The following is a 21007-nucleotide window of genomic DNA, read 5'->3' as shown; positions in this document are numbered from 1 at the left end:
CTGCAGTTGCTCTTATCCAGAGACACTTACAAAGCACAGACGTAGATAATTACATGCAGTAAGGACATATGAACAACAGAAATGTCAAACCACACCTGGACATGGATCGGTGTAGGGCTACAATATCCGGTGCCATACTGAATACACACTAAGTGCTCCAATAATCAAAAATTTCATCAACAAGCGTCAAAGAGTGATAATGCCCTACAGTAATATGCAAAATTGAAGTGCTATAAGTTGCTAAGAGAGGCGAAATAAATTCTAAAGAGGTTGGTCTTCAACCTCTGGTGGACAACAGCTTTCGCTGTCCTGACGTATAATTCCCCACAAACTGTACAAACTGTACCTGTACAGTACTTCTCACACACAAGGACACCGGATGTTTCCTGTCTTCCCAAATTGCATTTAGTGTCCAATTCCCTCATTTAAGAGAACAACACTTTTACCATCGTTAAATACTCTAATTGGTGAATAATGTTCTGTTAATATTTCAAATGAGAATGTTTACATGTAGTTGTGTATTGGAAGTCATGAACTGTAAAGTGCTCTATGGATTTGTCCTATGTTTGTCTCCACAGTATTATAGAATAATACATGCATTTTATTTTGCATTCCCCTTTTTGCCTCTCTCTTTGGCTCCACCTGCCTGTCTCTCCAGCTCCTTCCCCCACTACAGGGGCCCCAGGCCCTGCCCTAGAGCTGACCCCTGCATGCCCAAAGGGCCAGGTGCCCCTGGGGGGTAGCGAAGGTTGCGGCTGTCCTGGAGAGCTGGTAAAACAGGGGGAGAGCTGTGCCTGTCCTGCAGGGTTCAGACAGCAGGGGGCAGCAGAGTGCCAGGGTGAGTCACGTTGGCCCCGCTTCTCCCTCTCTTTCTCTCACTCCTTGTTCCATCCTTTCTCTTACCCTTCCTCTCCTTCTTTCTGCCACAGTTCCTCACTCTTTTCCTCTCTCTTTTCATTTCATTCATTGCTTTCTCTCATTCTTCCTTCCTCGTCTCCTCTTTAGATGTGGATGAGTGTGCGGGGGAGGCCCCGGGCCCCTGTGGGCTCCATGCCAACTGTACAAACACGCAGGGCTCCTACACGTGCAGCTGTCACCGTGGTTACCTGAAGGGGCTGGAGGGTTGCCAGGGTGAGTAAAGAAGGGTCTAGCAGTGGGGGTTGATGGAGCAGGTGTTGGTTTTGTAGTCAGAGTCAGTGAGAGTCGGAGGTGGGACAGAGGCTCAGATATTGGGGAGTTGGAGGGGGTAGGAGAGGAAACAATAATAGCATTCCTATCAGGATTGTACAGACAGATAGTGTGTATGTGGCATTTGATATGCTAGTTGTGGTTTAATATCTTGTGTTTGTCCTTCCGATGTAAAGTCTGTCTGGATGTATGAGTGTTATATTGCACTCTGTGTGTTTCAGGCATTGTAAAGTGTGTGTTTGGGTTGTGTGTCCCACACATGCTGTGAAGTGTTAATGAATGTCTGGGTTGTGTTGTGTTGCTGTGTTGTGTGGTGATACGATCATGTCTGTAACAGTTTTTATAAGTTCTAACACAATATATTTCAGTAGTTTCAGTGAGCAGTGAACTTGACACATTTTGTTTCATTGTCTAAATGTACAAAAATGCAACACCTTAAAAGGTTTTAGGGAAAGAATTAAAGGGAAAGTTAAGGATAAAGAACTTGCATAGCCTGAGTGCTCTCCCCAGGTGTTTTTGTGTGTGGAATGAAAAGTATGTCTACTTGTTGCTGTGTGTGAAAGATGTTGAAAAGTATTTCTAAACAAGCGTGTATTGGATGTATTACAGATGTCCAGAAGAGTGTTTAAAGTATGTTGCGTTATATGTATCATAGGTGTTGAAAACACCTGGACTGTGCATGTTTCATGTTTCAGATGTGGATGAATGCGCTCTGGCTGAGGTGACTGGCCTGCAGGCTTGTCGGGGCGGGGCCAAGTGCAGGAACTCTCCCGGGTCTTTCTCTTGCTCCTGTGCGGTGGGGTACGTCCTGGCTCTGGACGGACACACCTGTGTCGGTGAGGACCTCAGATCAGCAACAATGGCAAATTCAACTTGGGAATTTGAACCTGAATCCTTCTGGTTGCGAGTTCTGATCCTAGATTTTTGCTGTGTCTCTGCCTCTGATGTGATAAGCAAAATGTTAAACACCATCCCAAGCTGCTTGATTGTCATCCAGTGGGAAAGGGTTGCTTGCATGTGGAGAGAGAGGGAAGTATAGGCGTGTGTATAGGGAGGCATTATGGCTGGGCTCCATCTCACAGTATGTTTTTATGTAGGTTGCGTGCATGTCAGGATTTTTGTGTTGTGCTTGTGTGTGTGTGTGTGTGTGTGTGTGTGTGTGAGTCTATATCAGGCTTGTGTCCATTATGCTCACATGTCAGGGTTTGTGTATCACACACACACACGCACACATATACATCAGATATGTATGTAGTGGATGCTTGGATGAGTACTTGTGTATTGTGTGAGCATATTTATGCTGTGCGTATTACATTATTCTGATATAGCAGAAACTCTTATCCAGAAAAACTTACATAGGTTACAGTTTAATCCATTTATACATGTATTGAGTTAAGTACCTTGCCCAAGGTTACAACAGCAATGCCCCCACAGGGAATTGAACCAGCAACTTTTTGGTTATGAGCCCTGCTCCTTAGCATTACACCACACTGCTGCCTATATCAAGTATGTATTGTATATGTCAGGGTCAGTGTGTCTCTGCGTGGGTGTGTGTATGTCGTGCACATCACAATCAGGTGCTTTGTATTTTTGTGCTGTCTGTGTGTCAGTTTGTGCAAGTGTGAATGCGTGAGCGCTCTAGGTTGCTTACAGTCTAAGTCTGTGTATCAGCGATTGTGTTTGCTCTCTCTGTCAGATGTGGACGAGTGCACTTTCGAGGAGCAGTGCCGCAGAGAGTTTGGGAACGTTTGCATCAACACCCCGGGGAGCTACCTCTGTCAGTGTCAGCCGGGGTTCAGAGCAGAGACTCCGGCGTGTGTGGGTAGGTCTGCCTGTCTGTAATTACGGAATGTGTGAAGGTGTGTTGTCAACAGTCCCAGTATTCCTCTGAGTCTCTCTCAAGTTTATATATGGGGGTAAAACACAAACTGTTTTTAGTGTATTTATGTACTTCCTCTGTGTACGTTGCTGTTCAGGATGTAGTTGCTCTTGATGCACGACCAGATGGCCTGCGGGAGTGACCCTGCTTCCTGTCACCAGGCACTAGGCCCGGGCCTCATGGCATATGTACCGCATGCTGTTCCTGCCCTCTTAAGTAGTGTGCCTGCAGTTTGGCCTCTTTTTTGCTATGTTTTGCTTTGTGTTGTGCCTGTGAATATATTTGGCATGACTGTGTAGGATGCTTGCTCACGTGTTCACCATGTGATTGCATGGTGCGTTCTTCTGCTGCATGCTGTGTGACAGGCTGTCAGGCCCAGCTTTAACCCGCTGCTTGGCTTTCTCTGTTCCCCTGTACTTATTGCCCTGTGTCCTCTGCTCTCTGCGCTTCTCTCCTCTCTCTCTGTTCTTCTCAACTGTCCTCTCCTTTTCTTTCTTTTCTTCTTTCCTTCTCTTTTTCCATCCTTTTCTTTTCACTCCTGTCTGCTCTTCTCTTTTTCCTCCTCTCTCTTCCTCTCTCCACTTCTTTCCTCCTCTCCTCTCTTCCCTTTTTCTCTATTCCTCTACTCTCGTCTTCTACTTCTCCTCCCTTCTCCTCTTTTGTTGTCTTCTCCTCTCCTCTCCTCTCCTCTCCTCTCCTCTCCTCTCCTCTCCTCTCCTCTCCTCTCCTGTTCTTCTCTCTTCTCCTTTCTCCTGTTTTCTTCTCTTCTTCTCCTCTATCTCTTCTTTCTTTTACCTCTGCATTGCCTCTCAGGTCCTGTGTGTCCAGCATACAGAGTGTGTCAAGGTACTGTGCTCTTTCTCTTCTACACTCTTATCCTTTGGCTGCGAAGAAAGTTGCACATGAGTCGAACGCGATTTGTGCACAGCATTTTAATACCTGCCCTGCATGGCTAACTGAGGGCTGAGAAGTGTTGCTATTCAACTGAGCCCAGATTGCTACTCATAAGCTGATATGTGGTGTTTCTCAGTTGCGTTATTTCTGTGGTAGGTACTTGCCCTTAATAGAAAACAAACCAAATCCAGTATACACACATTAAAAACATAAACAGTATCTTATTCCCTTTAATCCCTGAGCAGCTACCCAGCATAACATTCACACAGCCATTTTTTAACACTGAAAGAATGTTATGAGTGAACCAGTTGCCACCTTGTATCAGTAAAGTTATCACTTCCTCCCTCTCTCATTCTCGACCCCCTTCCTATCCCACCCTCCCCTCTCTCCTGCTGACTCGGTAGATGTAGATGAGTGCAAGGAAAGCCCGGATGTGTGCGCTGGTCAGGGCATCTGTGAGAACACCCTGGGGAGCTACAGGTGTGTGTGCCAACTGGGGTACAGGGGCAACGGCACTCACTGCGAAGGTAAGAGGGGGTTCAGTCCGGGAGGGTAAGAGGACTTCATGCAGTGGGCATAAGAGGGGTTCACTCTGTTAGCGTCAGGGTTTCACTCTGACAGGCTAAGGGTGGTTCACTCTGTGAAGGTAGGAGGAGTTCACTCTTTGAATGTAAGGGGGGTGTCTGTGGTGATGTGTGATGCTAAAGGTCTATGTTGTGTAAATATTGTGGATTAAATGGTTTGCTCAGTGGTTGGTTATGGCGTGTGTATACAGTGAACAATATATGACTGCTGTTCTGCAACTTTGCAAAGGCATTACTCCTTCTCACTTTCTCTTTTTCTTCCCCTTCCCCCTCCCCCCTTCTCTCTCTCTCTCTTTCTCTCTCTCTCACCTTTCTCACTATACCTCTCTTTTTCTCTTCCACTCCAGATGAGAATGAGTGCGCTTCAGGTCGTCACGGCTGTGACAGTAACGCCCGCTGTGGCAACATCATCGGCTCCTACTTCTGCCAGTGTTACCAGGGTTTCAACGGGGACGGTTACTCGTGCTTCGGTGAGTGAGACGAGGCTTTGAAGGGTTCCTCTGTCACTGTCCCCCACCTTCTGTACAGGCTGTCATACACAGAAATGGATATATATTGGGCGGCAGCGTAACATAGTGGTAAGGAGCAGGGTTTGTAACCGAAAGTTTGCAGGTTTGATTATCCTATGGGGCACTGCTGCTGTGGCCTTGGGCAAGGTACTTACCCTAGGATTGCCTCGGTAAATATCCAGCTGGAAGAAAGGATAACAATGTAAAAACTGTAACCTTTGTAAGTTGCTCTGGATAAGAGCATCTGCTAGATGACAATAATGTAATGTAATGTTAAATATAGCACGAAAACCCATTGGACTAGCGTCACTACCGTTATTTCATTGCTTTGTTTAATATCAGAAATTTACTTGGCAGCAGGGTTGTATCAGGAATTATTTGTACCAGAAGTACCATGGCAGCTAAGTTTTCAATCAGGAACAGAATGAGCTTGGACAGACCCGTCCAGATGAGTAGGCCCTGATACTGGCCAGGTCTTCATTATTACTACCTTCTGCCGGGTCACGGGGTCTCCGTTCTCTCCTCTCTTCCTGTTGGTGGCTTTTCTTGGGCATGGCTCCAGATGTGGACGAATGCGCCGTGAACAATGGGAACTGCCAGCACAACTGTAGTAACAAGGCTGGTGGTTACCAATGCCATTGTCTGCCTGGGTATGAGCTCACTCCGGATGGGCATAATTGCACAGGTAGGGGGCGCTCTTGTACAACTCTCTACCTTCGACTTTAAGATCTGCATGATCTTCAAAAGACTTTGAAGTGATCACGCCTGTCAGGTAAGATGACATCACCAGTAAGAGCTCTGTAGCATGATATTCCCACTTCACTTAGAGTCCAGGCCTTTTGGGAATGTGGTAACATCACTACACTGTGGAGTAGAGTGAAGTCCAGGGTTTGGTTCCCTGGAAATTAAGGTTGTCGGCTTCTTGAAAGCCTCTCCTCACAGCAAAGTTATATGTGTCATAACCTGGATTTATTCAGTATTACCTGGGTTGTTATCTCATTGGGGCACTCAGCAGATGGTACACATTGGGCTGTATGACCATAAAAGCAATAGAAAGAACAGTTCCATGGCTCATCACACAGCTGGGGATCCCTATGGTATGTCTACAGCCTGTTGTCTTAGTGTTGCTCATGTGTGGGGTTAAGACAGGGTAAGAAAAAAAAACCTGTTTGAATGATTGATACTCAAGTATCTTTTGCTCTCCCAATGCCCCCCAGATGTGAACGAGTGTGTGGCTCTGAACAAGACGTGTGATCAGGTCTGCACGAACACGGCCGGCTCCTTCCTCTGCTCCTGCCTACCTGGGTACCAGCTGCACATCGATGGCCAGAGCTGTGTGGGTCAGTACTGCGGACCAGACCGCCCCAGTGTCTGTGCTGGGTATCAGTCAGAGTGTGTCATACTAAGCGTCTGTGCTGAATGTCACTCACAATGCATCACACCACCATGCCACTTTACTGTTCGGTTTGGTTCAGTGCTGCAGTCTCCAGTGTCTGTGTGCCAGCCGAACACAATGAAGCCAGAGCTGGATCTTTTGATGTAAACCAGCTATAAAAATGTTACTTTTATTTGGTTCATATGACAGATATCTTGAAATAATACACATTATCTTTAAATGTGTGTTGACTGGGATTCACTTACAAAGCAGTTGTATCATAAATGGATGTAATAACTCTCTGGGATTTTTGCAGTGGAGTCAGACTCTGGGATCTCTCAAGACCAAATGCCCTGAAAGAATAGATTCAGTTCCAAAATAGAGGCAGATCTTTTCTATATTATATTACCTGTATCCATATGATGTCCTCTCGCAGGGTTACACTAGTCAATGCTCCTCATGCAGTTGCCAAGCTGTACGTGTTGCTTATCAGGTGGTGTTGTGTTCCTCTCAGATATTGACGAGTGTAAGCTTCAGAAAGGGGGCTGTTCCCATGAGTGCACCAACACCCTCGGGGGGCACACCTGTCACTGTCCTGAACCACTGCTTCTCGACCTGGACAACACCACCTGCGTCAGTATGTCTTCCTCCCTCACCTTTGTTAGCCTTGTCTGCAGACACCTGTGTTTGTGTGTGTGTGTGTGTGTGTGTGTGTCAATGTGTCCGTGTGGGTAATGTTGATGTTAATGTTGATATCGTTATATTATTTCATTTGCATGTCTCCCAGCAGCATATGCTCAATACCTGATTTTACTCTGTCTCTGTAACGTCTTTCTTTGTATGTGTCCCTTTGCCTGCATTGTGTCTATTCATCCTATCAGTTTGATTCAGCATGTTTGGCTGTTTCTCTACAGTTTCCAGTCAGTTTGTCCTATCTGTCTGTCTGTCTGTCTGTCTGTCTGTCTGTCCCTTCATGTCCCTTGCTAACTCTGTGTTTATCACTCTTGTCATTGACTCTGGCCCTCCCCCTGTCAGATGTGACGTCGTGTGACCTCAGGAATGGTGGCTGTGCGCACGTCTGCACCGTACGCTCAGAGGGGCGTGTCCACTGCAGCTGCAAGGCAGGCTGGGAGCTGGCGGGGGACCAGAGGAGCTGTCTGGGTGAGAAAGGGGAGATGAGGGAGGGAGGTGAGAGCAGAGGAGAGTTAGGAGGAGGAAAGCCAGGAAAAAAGAGGTCAGGTTATGGGGCGGGAGGCTGGGGGTCGGGTGATGAGAGGGACAGAGAAGAAGACAAGGAGGAAGAGGAAGGATGGAAGAGAGAACAGGTGAGAACAGGTTGCAGAAGAATCATTTGGGAGTTTTTTTCTCTGTAAATGATCTTGCAACTGTTGTAACTGTGAGCTTCCTTTGAGTGTGAGGATGCCACTACATTACAGATACTGGAAGAGCCCTAGAGAAGAAAGGGTAGGGGAAAGCAAGAGAAGCTGGAGATTTACGAGCATGTGTGGGGTCCACCGATTTCTGAAGTAACAAAAACAGAGCTGAAGAGATGGGGAGAGATGGAAAGAGTGAGTGAAGGAGAGTGAGAGGAAGGGCAGGTGTATGTTGAGAGGTGCTGTCTGCCTGCCCCCAGATGTGGACGAGTGCGGCAACTTCAATGGTGGCTGTGAGCAGGTGTGTGTGAACCACCCTGGGGCCTTCAACTGCAGCTGCCGGGAGGGGTACGAGCCCCGCACCGACGACCCGACCAGGTGCCAGCGTGAGTGTCCCCCACTGCCGTGGCCCCCCGCTGTCTGCAGGCACCGGTCTGTGGCCGTGTTGTGCAGGTTTCTCTTGTGTTATCAGCACCTTCATCTGCAAGCCATTTCAATATACCCATGCACACACGTACGCACACACACACACACACGCACTTGCATGCGTGAACACCTTCCTTCATTTTTCCTGCATGACCTCTTCGTGCACCCGTACAGGACATCCTTGAAGATAGGGAGATGCCTCATCTCAAGGAGTGCATCCTCTTCAGTTCATTTCTAAGTAAAGTTAAATATGGATGTTTACTCAGAGCAGCTGGCCTTCACTGACCCAGGTGTTTCCATTTCTCTGCTGTCACAGCTGTGTGCGACCCCCCCTGTCAGAACTACGGGGTCTGTGTGGGCCCCAATTCCTGTGACTGCCCTGCTGGCTACCCCGGACCCGGCTGCTCAGGTAAACCCTAAGTTTTGTGTGTGGGTGTGTGTGTGTGTGTGTGTGTGTGTATGTGCGTAAACATACAGACACTACAACAGCCATAAACCACACACACACACACACACACACACACGCACACACATATCCATACAAATACATGAACCTACACACTTGTTCTTGAAATAAACTAAATTAATTTCACAACTGCAATTTGACCTTTAACCTTGATCTAGTGTACTCAATCTGTGGGGCGTGTCAAGCTGAACAGGTTTGAATGAAGCATGTGTGACTGTGTGTTTGACTAATGTATGGTGTGTGTGGATGCGTGTGCATTTGATCATCACGTGTCTGCGTGTTTCAGCCATGTGCTCCCCACCATGTGCCCATGGAGGCACCTGTATGCGCTGGAACATGTGTCTGTGTCCCCCTGGCTGGACTGGGCCCGGATGTCACACAGGTAACTGTCTTTTCTCCCTGTCGTAGAGGGATGGTTCTCATGTCCCTCTGCCACCCAGGTAGTTCTCTCTGTTCCCTATCACTGGTAAGTATCACTGGTCCCCATTGCCCAGGTGATTCTCACTGTCCCCCATCCCACAGGTAACTCTCTGACTGTCCCCTAAAGTACAGATAATTCTCTGACTATCCCATATAACACAGGGAATTTTCTGATTGTCCCCCCATAGCAAAGGTATCTTTGAAACTTCCCCTGTAACACATGTAACTCTCAGACTGTCCCCTATAGCTCATGTAACTCTCAATTGTACCCGAAAGCACAGTAAACCCTCTGACTGTCCCCTACAACACAGGTAATTCACTGACTCATACCACACAGGTCTTTGCAAATAATAGCGCCCCTGCAGACAGCCCCCCTGCAGACAGGACAAGCCCTCCTCCACTTCTCACTCTTCTCTCTGCCCCCCAGCGGTGTGTGAGCTTCCCTGTGCAAATGGCGGCCGCTGTGTGGGCCCAGACACCTGCCAGTGCCCCTCTGACTACACCGGACCTCAGTGCCTCACCCGTGAGTACCTGTAGGGGGCACCACATTCATATGCAGCAGAGTATGTAATGCTATGAAAATGATTTAAGACAGACCAGGGATAGTCAAAACTTTCTTTGGAGGGCCAAAATCCTGCCTGTTAGCAGTGTCTGAGAAGTCCCCTCTCCTTTCTCTGTCTCCTTGCTCCCTGTCTCCCCCTCTCTGCCTGTCTTTCCAGCCCTCTGCACTCCGCCCTGTCAGAATGGAGGGAGATGTGTTGATGTCAACAAGTGCACCTGCAGTGGAGGATGGCAGGGTGCCCGGTGTCAGATAGGTAACCAGCAGACGACACTCCCGTCTGTGGCTGGAGGTCTAATTACACTGTTTTGAAGCACAGTTGTGTTCCTTAGTCACTTATATCCTTTCCAAGGACTGTTTCTTTCAGTGAGGAAGCACATTATTGATGCTCTCAGATGTTTGAACATCTCCTAATGTGTGTGTATGTGTGTGTGTCTCAGAGCCAGTTCAGTGCCAGACAGCATGTAAGAATGGTGGAGTGTGTGTGGGACTCAACAGGTGTCGCTGCACCAGTGGATTCACAGGAGACCTGTGTGAGACAGGTGAGTGTGAAAGAAGACTGACACCAGGTGGATTAGACAGATGGGTGAGAGACAAGTCTGAGACAGATCTGAAACAGGTGAGCGAGAGTAAGCCGAGTGTCAAAGGTGTGAGAGAGATGAATCATAGACAGGTGAGTTTGAGGCGTGTGAGACAAGAGACAGACAGGTATGAGACAAGTGACTGTGAGAGTCACTTTCACATTAATGAAAGAGGAGAGTGAGACACAGGTGAGTGTGAGACAGCATAGAGACAAACAGGTCAGAGACAGGTAAATGTGAGGGACATTAATGAGACGGAAGTGAGACACAACTGAGTATGAGACAGCAGAGAAACAGGTGTGAAACAGTTGAGTGTTAGAGACATTAATGAGATATAGGTGACTGTTAGAATCCCTGCTCTGCAGTTCCTTCACTCTCAGGGTTTGTGTTCTGATCGCAGCGGTGACGACACCCTGTGTGCCACCTTGCCAGCACGGTGCCACCTGCAGCCCGCACAACAAGTGCACCTGTCCTGAGGGCACCGCTGGCCTGCGCTGTGAAAAGCTGTGAGTACCAGCCTCCTGCCACATGGGGGCAACAGACAGGGACAACCTCAGAGAAAGGGAAACCTGTACTTAATTTCTTCTTCTAGATCTTCTAGTGTTTGAGCAGGAGGATCTGAAATCTTTCATGCTGAAAAGGTCTTTTTTATTTGCTTTATTTTTATTAATGGAAAAACTCAAACTGAGATGTGTCTGTACACTGTACGGTCTGTGACTGTATACCAGTCTGTAACTAACTCTCTCCATTCTCTTGTATCCATGTCTTATTTTCCATGTTGGTCCCAGGACATGTCCAGTGGTTACCACTGTGGTCAGTATGGCTCGGGCAGTGCGCAAGGGAGTGAGAGAGAGTTACGTGGACCGCTGTGGACCCCTGGGAGTCCAGCTCTGCACCAAGTACAGGTAAAACACCCACTGTGTGTGTGCACCCACTGACATTCCCCCACACACACACAGACCACACCTAATACATTCATATATGTGACCCTGATGTTACTTTTGCTGTTTCCAGGATCAACCAGGCACGTGTGTACCTGCAGGCCTACCGGGTAGGATACAAAATCCAGTGCCCTGAGAAGAAAGGGAGATGAGATCACCCCCCCCACACACACACACACACACACACACACACACACACACACACACACACACACACCCACTACAGAAAACTGCACTGTGATTGAGCAACCCACAGTGTTGACCTCCGTGTGATCCTTGTGAAACAAGACTTCACCCAACTGAGCTGAGTTAGGCTCAAGGATACAGAGGAATACCACAGCGAGAACAGGAGCAAACCGCATTCTGTTCCAGAAGGGACAACTCGTTTGCAATGTCAAACCTGGACAACCAACGACTTTCTTCATTTAACGCAGTGGATGAAAAATTAACCTCTCCACATGACCCAGTGCATTTGTCAATGAGAAACACTGAAGTACTGTAATCATGTGAAGTGCATTTTGCATGTCCCTACATTGCCTGGACTATGAGTTGCAATTCTACAGTTCTATACCACAATTCGTATATAGTTCATTACCCCTGAAAAACAGCATTAACTGAATAAAAAATGTCTGTGTTTTTGTAAGGGACGTCTGTGTGTCACTTTGTCACACCCAGCATTGAGTATTCTTGTCCTTGTGTTTCAGCACTTGTAAAAAATGATTCTCTAACCTCCGACTGTACAAGCATCTGATTATTTTAGCTTGTGGTTATTTATTGCTGTCTTGGTCCCTGGTCTGGAATTCATTGCTGCTTTGCTATCTGTCACAGTATCCAGATGTTTTCTGTGTAATTCTGTTTGTTTTTACCAAGGAAATCAGTGGTGGTGATGGTTATGACAATGATGATGTTTTCTCTGGTCACAAAAGAACTGTATAATAACACCATATGTAACTGTATAACAGCACTAACATCAATATCTTTCCTACAGCAGCCGTTGTCACAGGTCTCAGGTAACTAGCTGAGTGGGTGATGTTAATGAATGTCCTTGTGGAACACCTTTGCTCTATAGTATGAGAAGACTAACACCTTCAGACAGGCTGCAGAAGGTCTGTGCTGAACTGGGGCAGTGCATGAAGGGGTGGGGTGGGTGGGGGGAGGTGTTTTCCATGAACACGTCCCACACAGGTTTATCTTTCACAGGGTGGAAAGCCTTCAACACAAAAAGGACCTGCTGAACAGGCAATGTAAAATTCCTCAATTTATTCCTCTGCACCCTAGAGCTTAGACCCTCATAGGGTAGCACCCGCACTGGCTTAGAGATCAAGAATAACAGGGGGTTCCCAGGAGGGTTGCCACAGGTTGAGGCGTTGAGCAGAAGGAGGGATACTGTGTGGAAAGGGCAAGCCAGGAGCAGATAATGGGAGATGAGGGTGAAAGCTCACCTTGGAAGAGTACTACAGGGAAAGCTTCTCAGAAGAAAACATATCAACCAGCAGGGTTTGAGCCCAGGAGGAAGACAGGCCTTGAGGAGGTCAACCCCAGGGTGAGAGAAATCCAACCCCCCAAGGGGGATATGCTGCTGAGACGAGCTGAGGAGATCAGAGCCGAGCTGCAGCAGGTGAGACACCGTAGCACACCTGAGCCAGGTGCTAAGAGTGGAAACGGCACTCACTGTCTGAACTGCTTAGAGAACAGGCTGTTTCTTAGTGAGCTGCTTCAGTGAACAGACATTTGCTGCTGCAGTGAGAGACATTTCAATTAAAATAAATACTCTATCCTTTATTTTTATTTTTTATACTTGCAATTACATTCCATTATTGTCATTTAGCATGCACTCTTTTCAATTTTTACGTTACCCATTTACACAGCTGGATGTTTACTGAGGCAATTCTGGATTAAGTACCTTGCCCATGGGTACAGCAGCAGTGCCCCAGTGGGGAATTAAACAAGCACCCCTTCAGTTATGAGCCCTGCTCCTTAGCACTATGTTACACTGCCGTCTTACAGCAATGCATATATAGTTTATCTGGAGTGACCACACAATGCTGTTGTAACACTTCAATACTAATTGCAGTGTTTGAGTCTTATATTGGTTGTGTTACAAAGCTCAATTTTTGGGTTGAGGTGGGCTAACTATTTTATTTTTTCAAGGAGTATTCATTATGTATACATGGATTTGACTCAATAATCTTATAAAACTCCCACAGCAATACTACAAGTAAATTACCGTACATATCCACTAATATGTAACTTACTTGTTGGACTGTCCGATGATCCACAGGGTGTGAAAAAGCCTTATAAGGAGGTGATTGACATCTCCCAGGATGATTTCCACAGTGCCGGAATGAAACCCTTCTCCTTCGTTCGTCAGGTACCCTTGTTCCAAACCCCTCCTCCTATGTGCTGGCATTCAGTGGCAAATAGATTAAGAGCAGCGGGTATGTTGATATACCAGTGGGTGTGTCGAGCTGTGTGAAATGATATGGTAATGCCATCGACATTACCTTGGATAGGATATCCACAACCAAAATTTCTGTCATTCTCTTTCTGTTATTGACAAGAACCTGTCTGTCCTCTGAATCTCTGTTCGTAAATATTATCCTGTCTCTCAGTCTTTTTTTTTAGCAGAATCTGTTTATCCAACTCTCTCTTTTTAAATCTTCCTCTGAATTTGACTCTCTCACTGTCCATTTGTCTATCTGTCAGTCTATTTTTATCAACCTGTTTATCCAACTCTCTCTCTAACCTCTGAATTTGACCGTCTCATTGTCCCTCTGTCACTCCATATGAATCTGCATGTATGTCTCTGGATCTGTCTCAGTTTGTCTCAGTGAACCTGTCGGTGTCTCTGTTGCAGGTCATTGCTGCCTGCCTGCATCCAGAGCTCCTTCACAGTGGCAAACTGCCTGCTGATGTATGTCAGAGGGCACAGAGGCTGCTGAAAGAGTGTGATGGGGACAGTGTGGGTAAGGACTGTGTGTGTGCATGTGTACGTGTGTGGGTAAGGGTTTCTGCTAGGACTTTTTCTTGTCAGTCCGGTGTCTGGAAAGAATTTATTTTACCGGACAAATTTGAAACTTACCGGTCATGTTTCAATAACAGTCTATGTTACAAATGCAAATATAACGTACACCTGAAAGAATGACAACGACCTCAAATCAGTTCAACTATTTAATGAACAGTAACGACTATGCAAAACGAACAGTAATGATTGAGCAAAACCTCAACATTAGCCGCTAAAATGTAGGCTATTACAAAACATCTGTAACCTGTAACATCTGTAGCCTGTTTAAAAAAAAGGTTAGGCCTACATGGCATCAAATGTAGCCTATAGACTACCAGGTAACATTTTATTCTCTCCTTTTTTTTCATTGTGGCAAAGTCCTCTGCTGCCGACTTGAAATCAAACATGTCCAATGTGTCTTTGCAGCTTGCAATGCGCGTATGCCGCGTCACTCTCTCCTCCTCCAGACGACTTCGCAGTGCCGTCTTAATTTGATTCTGCAGAGAGAAGCCACTCTAGCGCACCCTTTTGGGGAAAAAAGTACTGTAGGCTGTTAATTGGCTGTTTTGCTGTCAAAAAACAAATGTCCTGTTTAGGGATAGCTTTATTTATAACTACGTTTTGTATGAGCATTATAACCGGACATTTTGAACGGTAAGCTTTTAATTTGATGGTTTTTTATAAATTTTACCAGGCAAAAACCGGTTATTACCGGCTAACGGAAACCCTGGTGTGTGTGTGTGTGTGTGTGTGTGTGTGCGCGTGTGTGTGTGTGTGTGTGTGTGTGTGAATGAAAGACTGTATTTGACCCTGTATTCATACTTGTATGTGTTTGACTGTGTGCTTTTGCGTGTGACTGTGCATTTGTGTATTTGTGTGTGTGTTCGCATGTGTGTGGGCGTGAATGCTTGTATGCATTTGTGTGAGAATCTGTTGATGTGTATGTGTGTATGTATGTTTCTGTGTTTGTTTGAATGCTTGCATGCTTGTGCATGTGTCTCTACATTGATTGCATGCGGACCCGTGTATGCACCTGTGTGTTTGTGCGTTCAGGCTCGTACTCGGACTCCTGTGGCATCCCTCATGTGCAACGCACTGTGGCAGAGTTCATCACGCGGCGGGACGGGGGTCTGCCCAGCTTCCCCAAAGACATCTTCATCTCCTCTGGCTCCCAGAGGGCGCTGATGGTGAGACACACATTTAAAAAAAAAAAAACAGAAATTGCTCTAATCATCAGGTGATGTTCTTCATGGAAGTGTTTTGCATGCACGTAATATAGGTAAATATGGTTATCCAAAAATGTTGTTTAGGAAATACTGAATACATACATGCCCATTGTGTCAATGCTTTTCATTACTTTAAAATAAAAACAAAACATAAAATTAATTGAAGAAAAATCGTTAAACAAAGCACAAATGAATAAATACAGCGCTGATTAGGTCATTACGGCCTCATGGTCATCCTCATCAGTCCAGGTCCTGTCTTTTCATATTGCCTGTTCCTCACACAGGTGGTACTGAGACTGCTGGCACAGGGTGAGGGCATGTCTCAGACAGGTGTTCTGACCCCAGTGCCCACCTGTTACACCTTCCCCATGGTGCTGACTGAGGTGGGGGCGGTTATGGTGCCCTATCAGCTGTGTGAGGAGCAGGGATGGGCACTGCAAGTGGACGAGCTCCGCAGGGTCCTCCAAGCCTCTAGGGGGCACTGTGACCCCAGGGTGCTGTATGTCATCAACCCAGGGAATCCCACAGGTGCATAATTATCTATCTGCTAAACAAGACACAGTAAATTGTACATCAGAGACCCTCAACCAGTGTCCTTGAGGGTTCTCACTAATTTTGCAACAAAGATCACCACTAGTCTAATCTAATTCTAAACTAATCACTAGTTTCTGAAGGCTGAGGACACCTGCTGATAACTGGAAATCAGACCATCTCAGATGAAAATTGATTCAGAGCCCTAACAACCACCCTAGTGTGTTTTAAAAATGTCCTTATTCTCACCTCCCAAAAGGTCATGTGCAGAGCAGGAAATCAATAGAAGATGTGATTCGATTGGCTGCTGAGGAGAGACTCTTCCTGTTAGCCAACGAGGTGATCACACGTTTGAATTTTCCGTCAGCATGTCACTTCTGTTTTTCATCACCCCTTGGCTGATTATCATCTTTCCTCAGAAGTCATCTGTTTGCCACAAAACTGAAATTGTGGGTTTACCTGAGGATATATTTGTAACTTTTAGCCATGTATGACTTTTGGTTAGAGAGCAGAATTCAGCCACCTGAAACATCCAGGTATTGAATGAAATTCAACTGTTTGACTACAGGATAAATAAATGGTAGTTTGGTTTCTTTTCATGGAGAGAAGCAAGCCAATGGGGTTTTGAAACGTAACATGTCTCTGTTAGCAGCTAATCAGCATCCAGTGTCTTTTGGAATTCCCAGCTAATCAGTGTCTCCTATGGTATATCTGAGATGTTCAGTCGTGGATCTAGCATTAAATAGCAATCTGTCCTTCCTGTCCTACTCTCTGTCCTTCTCCCTTCATGTATGTTTCTCTCTGTCCTCTTTCCTCTGTTTCTCTTTCTTTCCTTCTGTCATCCTGATTCTACCTCACTCTCTCTCCTCCGTCTCTCCTTCCTTCCTAATTCTGCCTCACCCTCTCTCAACCACCCTCCTCTCTTTCTCTCTTTTCACCCTCTCCCTCATTTCTTCTCTCTTCACTTCTCACCTCCCCCTCTCCCTCTTTCTCTCCTTCCTTCTTTCTCTCTCTTTTCCCTCCCCTCCCTCCCTCTTCCTGTCTGCAGGTTTACCAGGATACTGTGCATGGTGAAGGAGTAGAGTTTGTCTCTTATAAAAGGGTGCTGTTTGAGATGGGCCCGCAGTACTCGGACACAGTGCAGCTGGCCTCCTTCAACTCCATCTCCAATGGCATAGGAGAGTGAGTGACGACTCTGTTTGCACAAATCTGTTCAGGAACAAGGCTCCAACCTCTACCTCTACACTTGTCCATGTCAGTTTACCCTTAAAGACGATTAATGCTCTCCCCTATAGAGCGTGTTCTTTTTGATGTCATGGTTATTGAAAGGGGAAGTGGTCAAAGGTGTTATACAAAGCAGTCACACCAAATTAACATACTGCAGTTTGCACCCACTGGCAAAACCCAGGGACATTCACAGGATTCAGACAAAGTTTAGCCATCTGGTTAATCAATGACCCCCATATGTCCAGAGCTCTTGAAAGTGGAGCAGAACTGGAGCAAAGGCGCCTGGGCCAAAGTATGACCACCCACTGGGACATGCGCATGCAGTCATGGTGGAAAATTATTGCATTACATTATTGCCATTTAGCACACACTCTTATCCAGATCGACTTACAGAGGTTCCAGTTTTCACATGCTGCCCATTTATGCAGCTGGATATTTACTGAGGCAATTGTGAGTTAAGTACCTTGCCTAAGGGTACAGCAGCAGTGCCCGAGCAGGGAACCGTGTAGCAAAGTGGCACCTTACCACTATACTACACTGCTACCACAAGTCAGAAGTCTACTTAAATGTCATGTATCCTAACAATACATTCTTCCATTGTTGTAATAAAGGGAAAATAAGGTTTGCCATTGTCGGGACAGGAGCCACAGCGTTCTCTCTTTTCCCAGGGGTGGTCTGCGAGCTGGGTACGTGGAGCTGCTCAACATTGACCCTGCTGTTGCGCTGTTTGCCGAAATGTTGCTCTGCACTGACATATGCGCCCCTGTGACCGGTCAGATTGCCCTCGCCATCATGGCTGACCCCCCGTGGCCTGGAGATCCCTCCTATGGCCAATACGCAGAGGTTAGGTCTCAGCGCACAGAGGCAGCCCTTAAACACAAATCATTACGTGCACACCTACCCTGCTCACCCCAAATCTGTATTCGTTCAAATTCTGCTCTGACCCCAGGAAGTCCAGGCCAGCCAGGAAACTTTGATCCGCAATGTCCGTCGGGTTGAGGAGGTTCTGAGTGCCCTGCCAGGGGTCAGCTGCCAGCCAGCAATGGGGGGTGTTAATGTCTTCCCCCGCCTGTACCTCCCAGCAGGAGCGGTGGAGCAGGCCAAGGTGAGCATGGGGCCCAGGGACGCTGTCTCTGTGTGGCCCCTCTGGTAGGAACTGGGGGGGGGGGGATTCAGGGAATGAAGGGGTTTAGAAAGATGTGGGGGCGGCAACAAACGGCACCGGAGGGACCACGTCGCGTTTTAAAATCAGAATGATTAATGAACAGGTGTCTGAAGGTCAGGTATGAGGCTGGGTTTCAGGAGGTCACATGAAGAGAACTAGAAGAGGTGGGGTGGGGGGACTGTCTCAGAATTGCTACTATATTCTGACTGAAGTGGTGGGGGTTCTTGCCAGACTCAGGGTGTGATTTAAACTGACCCAGTATAACTTGGTGTACTCTCTTTTTCTCTCTTTCTCACTGTCTTTCCCTGTCTCTCTTGGTTTTGTCTTTGACTTTCTCTCGCTTTCTCCTGGTCACACTCTGCCTGTCTGTCTGTCTCCTTTTTCTCTCCCTCTTGTTCTCCCTCTCCCTTGGTCTGTCTCTCTTGCACTGCCTCCCTTTCTCTGTCTTTGACTCTGTATGTCTCTCTCTCTCCCTCTCTCTCTCTCTCCCTCACTCCTTCTCTCCAGGAGGCAGGGGTTGAGGCAGACCAATTGTACTGCAAAAGGCTGCTGGAGGAGGTGGGGCTGTGCGTTGGACCCGGGTGTGAGTCTGGGCAGAGGGAGGGCATTCACCACATGAGGTACCTCTCAAAACCCTTACATGTTTGCTGGGCATATAGATTATAGGGGAGAAATGGCAAACCAAGCTAAGAGATAGAAACACAGTGCAGCATCCTCTTCTAGCATCCATTCAGCTGGAGCCGAGCTTGAAGCAGTCTCAGCTGAATTGAAAATATGGCTGGGTAGTTATAATTTCATTACTTTAAAGCAATTACGATGGGAGATGAATTTTCACAGGTTTAGAAATATGTATATTTAATCTGATGGTGTTTCCAACTAAAACAACACCAGCCTCCTAAACAAACATGTTCTTGAAGCTAATGGTTTTACAGTACAGTGCTAGCAAAACATATTGTAGCATTCTTAGCTAGGGTTCTAGCACGCACCAATTTGATGTAGTTTCTGTAGTTCAGTGCCCCCGTTCAGGTCATTCCCATTTATGTCTGTGTCATGAGCGCCCTCTGCTGGTCACATCTTAGGTTGCACGTGAAGGTTCCCGCTGAAGTCATGGAGGAGGCGCTTGGACGTTTAAGGACGTTTCACCTCAGGTTCATGAGCGAGTTCTCCTGACCTGGTTGCTGTCATCGCACATCTCCTGCCATCTCACCTTGAGGAAACAGTCACCCAGCTTTTAGGACGCGTTCAAATCAAAGATCACCCCATCCTTCACGCAAATCATTTACCTATGCCAAGATACTTATCTGACAGCAATTAAAAACTCAAAGACAAGTGCTGTCAAAGAACTGCTGTTATGTACTCCAGCCCAGCAACACGGTTTAATAATAAATTATACATATTTCATATTTCAGATTATTCATATTTGATTAAAATATTTTAGTGAACAATATATTATTTTTCTTAATATTAGAAGGTGCAACGACAAATAGGTAAGGTAGCTTTGTGAAATATAGGTGGATCTGTAATTTTAGAGTATATCAAAGTGGGAAGGGAGTGCACTGGAATGGAGTTTTGAACCATTTAATCTATTAATCAAACATACTTATCTTACAAGGTGGAGGGTTATGGAAAATAGATTAAATGCACTGCAACAGGTAACCAGTGTGTCAGGGCTCCCGCCCCCTAGCTGTTGTGTTTTTGTTTTTCCCTGTCCATGTGCTTTTGTTTTCCTTGTGTTCTAGCCCTGCCCCGCTCTCCGCCCTGTCTCCGCCCACCTGATTGTCTCCACCTGCCTGCCTGTACACCTGCTTCCCATCACCTTATCAGCCCAGCCCTGTATCTACCCTGCTTGTCTCTGTGTTGTTTGCCAGATCGTTTCAGTGTTTCTGCCTGTTTCGTTTCCCGCCTGTTTCCCTGTTTGGATTTTGCTGGTTTTTGTCTCGCCTGTTCCTTGACATTGTTTTTGCCTGCCCTTCTGTCCTGATTGCCTGATCTGCCTGCCTTCACGGTTTGACCCTGCCTGTTGCTGTTTTGATCCTTGTTTTGCCCTTGGACTGCCTACCTGGTATTTTGACCCTGCCTGTTTTGGACTGCCTGCTTGTTTGATGATTGTTAATAAACGCCTGGAATTGGAGCACTCGTGGGTGTCCGTGCCTGAGTCCTAACACGGTGTCTTTAAAACCGCATCGCTCCCAGGGTGTAAAGTTGCATTTTTTGGTGCTTTGAAGTGAATGATTTAGGCAGATTTGCGGGATCATTAATTGAGCCATAAAATCAATGACCTTCTTAAGTGCATGTATCAGTTCTGGTATGGTCATTCATTCAGATAACTTCTCATTAAGTTCTGAGTGAATTAGCAGACCACTGACCTCAGTCCTGAACATGTTATTTTAGTTTCAAATTTTATTTCTGGTGCTAAAATAGCAAACTGAGATTCACAGTGTGTAGCTATGGGGTAAAAAAAAGAGTAATATAAATATGAGAGAGAAGGAAAAGAATAGACTAGAGATAAAAGCCAGACATTCGGAACATTGTCAGTGCATGTGGGGATACAATTTCAAACTTTTGCAAGAGGCGTTGAGAACAGGGACCCTGTAATCTAACAACAGCACAGCCAGTACATGCAATAATGGGTGGAGTAATGGACTCTGCACCAGAGGGC

General features: G+C 46.5%; 2 protein-coding genes across 2 annotated transcripts; both read left to right on the top strand.

Moving 5' to 3' along the window:
- Positions 1-101: 101 nt before the first annotated feature.
- On the top strand, positions 102-11789 carry si:ch211-221n20.8 (neurogenic locus notch homolog protein 1). Its single transcript, XM_036518330.1, has 21 exons — positions 102-111; positions 659-838; positions 1006-1131; positions 1884-2024; positions 2885-3010; positions 3881-3913; positions 4366-4488; positions 4893-5015; positions 5617-5739; positions 6272-6394; positions 6944-7066; positions 7465-7590; positions 8063-8188; positions 8545-8637; positions 8981-9076; positions 9542-9637; positions 9834-9929; positions 10114-10215; positions 10655-10760; positions 11043-11159; positions 11269-11789. Exons 1-21 carry the CDS (start codon positions 102-104, stop codon positions 11345-11347), a joined length of 2268 nt encoding a protein of 755 aa, XP_036374223.1. The 3' UTR covers positions 11348-11789.
- An 823-nt stretch (positions 11790-12612) lies between these two features.
- On the top strand, positions 12613-19518 carry LOC118770568 (alanine aminotransferase 2-like). The gene is made up of 11 exons (XM_036518318.1): positions 12613-12813; positions 13477-13566; positions 14053-14161; positions 15253-15386; positions 15710-15953; positions 16216-16295; positions 17005-17138; positions 17852-18026; positions 18133-18288; positions 18856-18968; positions 19428-19518. Exons 1-11 carry the CDS (start codon positions 12613-12615, stop codon positions 19516-19518), a joined length of 1527 nt encoding a protein of 508 aa, XP_036374211.1.
- Positions 19519-21007: the final 1489 nt, after the last annotated feature.

Source organism: Megalops cyprinoides, chromosome 2 (assembly GCF_013368585.1).
Source record: "Megalops cyprinoides isolate fMegCyp1 chromosome 2, fMegCyp1.pri, whole genome shotgun sequence".
In the NCBI taxonomy this organism is placed as follows: Eukaryota; Metazoa; Chordata; class Actinopteri; order Elopiformes; family Megalopidae; genus Megalops; species Megalops cyprinoides.
The sequence above is the reverse complement of the archived record's forward strand: the minus strand, read 5'-3'. Positions and strand labels throughout refer to the sequence as shown.

Coding starts and splice junctions, on each gene's coding strand:
- si:ch211-221n20.8 (XM_036518330.1), top strand. Junction 8,189..8,544: donor CGACCCGACCAGGTGCCAGC/GTGAGTGTCCCC, acceptor CTGCTGTCACAG/CTGTGTGCGACCCCCCCTGT. Junction 9,930..10,113: donor GGGTGCCCGGTGTCAGATAG/GTAACCAGCAGA, acceptor TGTGTGTCTCAG/AGCCAGTTCAGTGCCAGACA.
- LOC118770568 (XM_036518318.1), top strand. CDS start 12,613: ATGGGAGATGAGGGTGAAAGCTCACCTTGGAAGAGTACTACAGGGAAA. Junction 15,954..16,215: donor CAACCCAGGGAATCCCACAG/GTGCATAATTAT, acceptor ACCTCCCAAAAG/GTCATGTGCAGAGCAGGAAA. Junction 18,969..19,427: donor GAGGGCATTCACCACATGAG/GTACCTCTCAAA, acceptor GTCACATCTTAG/GTTGCACGTGAAGGTTCCCG.